The 475-nt window shown below is 35.6% G+C and overlaps 1 protein-coding gene across 2 annotated transcripts in view; it reads left to right on the top strand.

The window, feature by feature from the left end:
- The window catches only part of LOC119593991 (protein O-GlcNAcase-like), an 11,665-nt gene that overhangs the window by 9,265 nt on the left and 1,925 nt on the right, over positions 1-475 (top strand). For both annotated transcript variants that reach the window (XM_037943016.1, XM_037943015.1), the window contains one exon: positions 28-190. In XM_037943016.1, the coding sequence (XP_037798944.1) occupies positions 28-190 (163 nt within the window). The remainder of the gene's footprint in view (positions 1-27; positions 191-475) is intronic.

Raw genomic sequence — 475 nt, 5'->3', positions numbered from 1 at the left:
CTGGAGTAATTGAAATTATCACCACAGGGCAGTTGGCAGTTTCCTGGAGTCCTTAGAAGAGGTTGTAGTTATGGTGGTAGAAGATGAATGGGGAGATATTGTTGCGTATGCCTCAGCAGCTGGCAACAGTGTAGCACAAACTGCCCGAAACTCTTCATACCTCGCACAAATACGAGAGAAGTATCCTAAGGTTAGCATTGTATCCTTTTTAGTTTTTAAATTGGTAGTAATTCTTTTCACATGTGAAGAAAATTAATTGGTCTGTAGGGAAAAAAAAAGAAGAAACTAAAATTGGTACCTGGCTTGAATATTAATTAAACAATCATGATGTAAATGATTTTACGCCTTGCACAAGTAACCATTGGAACATTCTCTTGGCCCTAAAACCAATATATATATTTTTTTTTTCTGAAAATAAAAGTTAAGAAAAAACATGGGGAAACACCACTTAATTTCTTGAACATGTCATGCAGTA

The sequence above is a fragment of the Penaeus monodon genome, chromosome 33 (assembly GCF_015228065.2).
Source record: "Penaeus monodon isolate SGIC_2016 chromosome 33, NSTDA_Pmon_1, whole genome shotgun sequence".
In the NCBI taxonomy this organism is placed as follows: Eukaryota; Metazoa; Arthropoda; class Malacostraca; order Decapoda; family Penaeidae; genus Penaeus; species Penaeus monodon.
The sequence above is the reverse complement of the archived record's forward strand: the minus strand, read 5'-3'. Positions and strand labels throughout refer to the sequence as shown.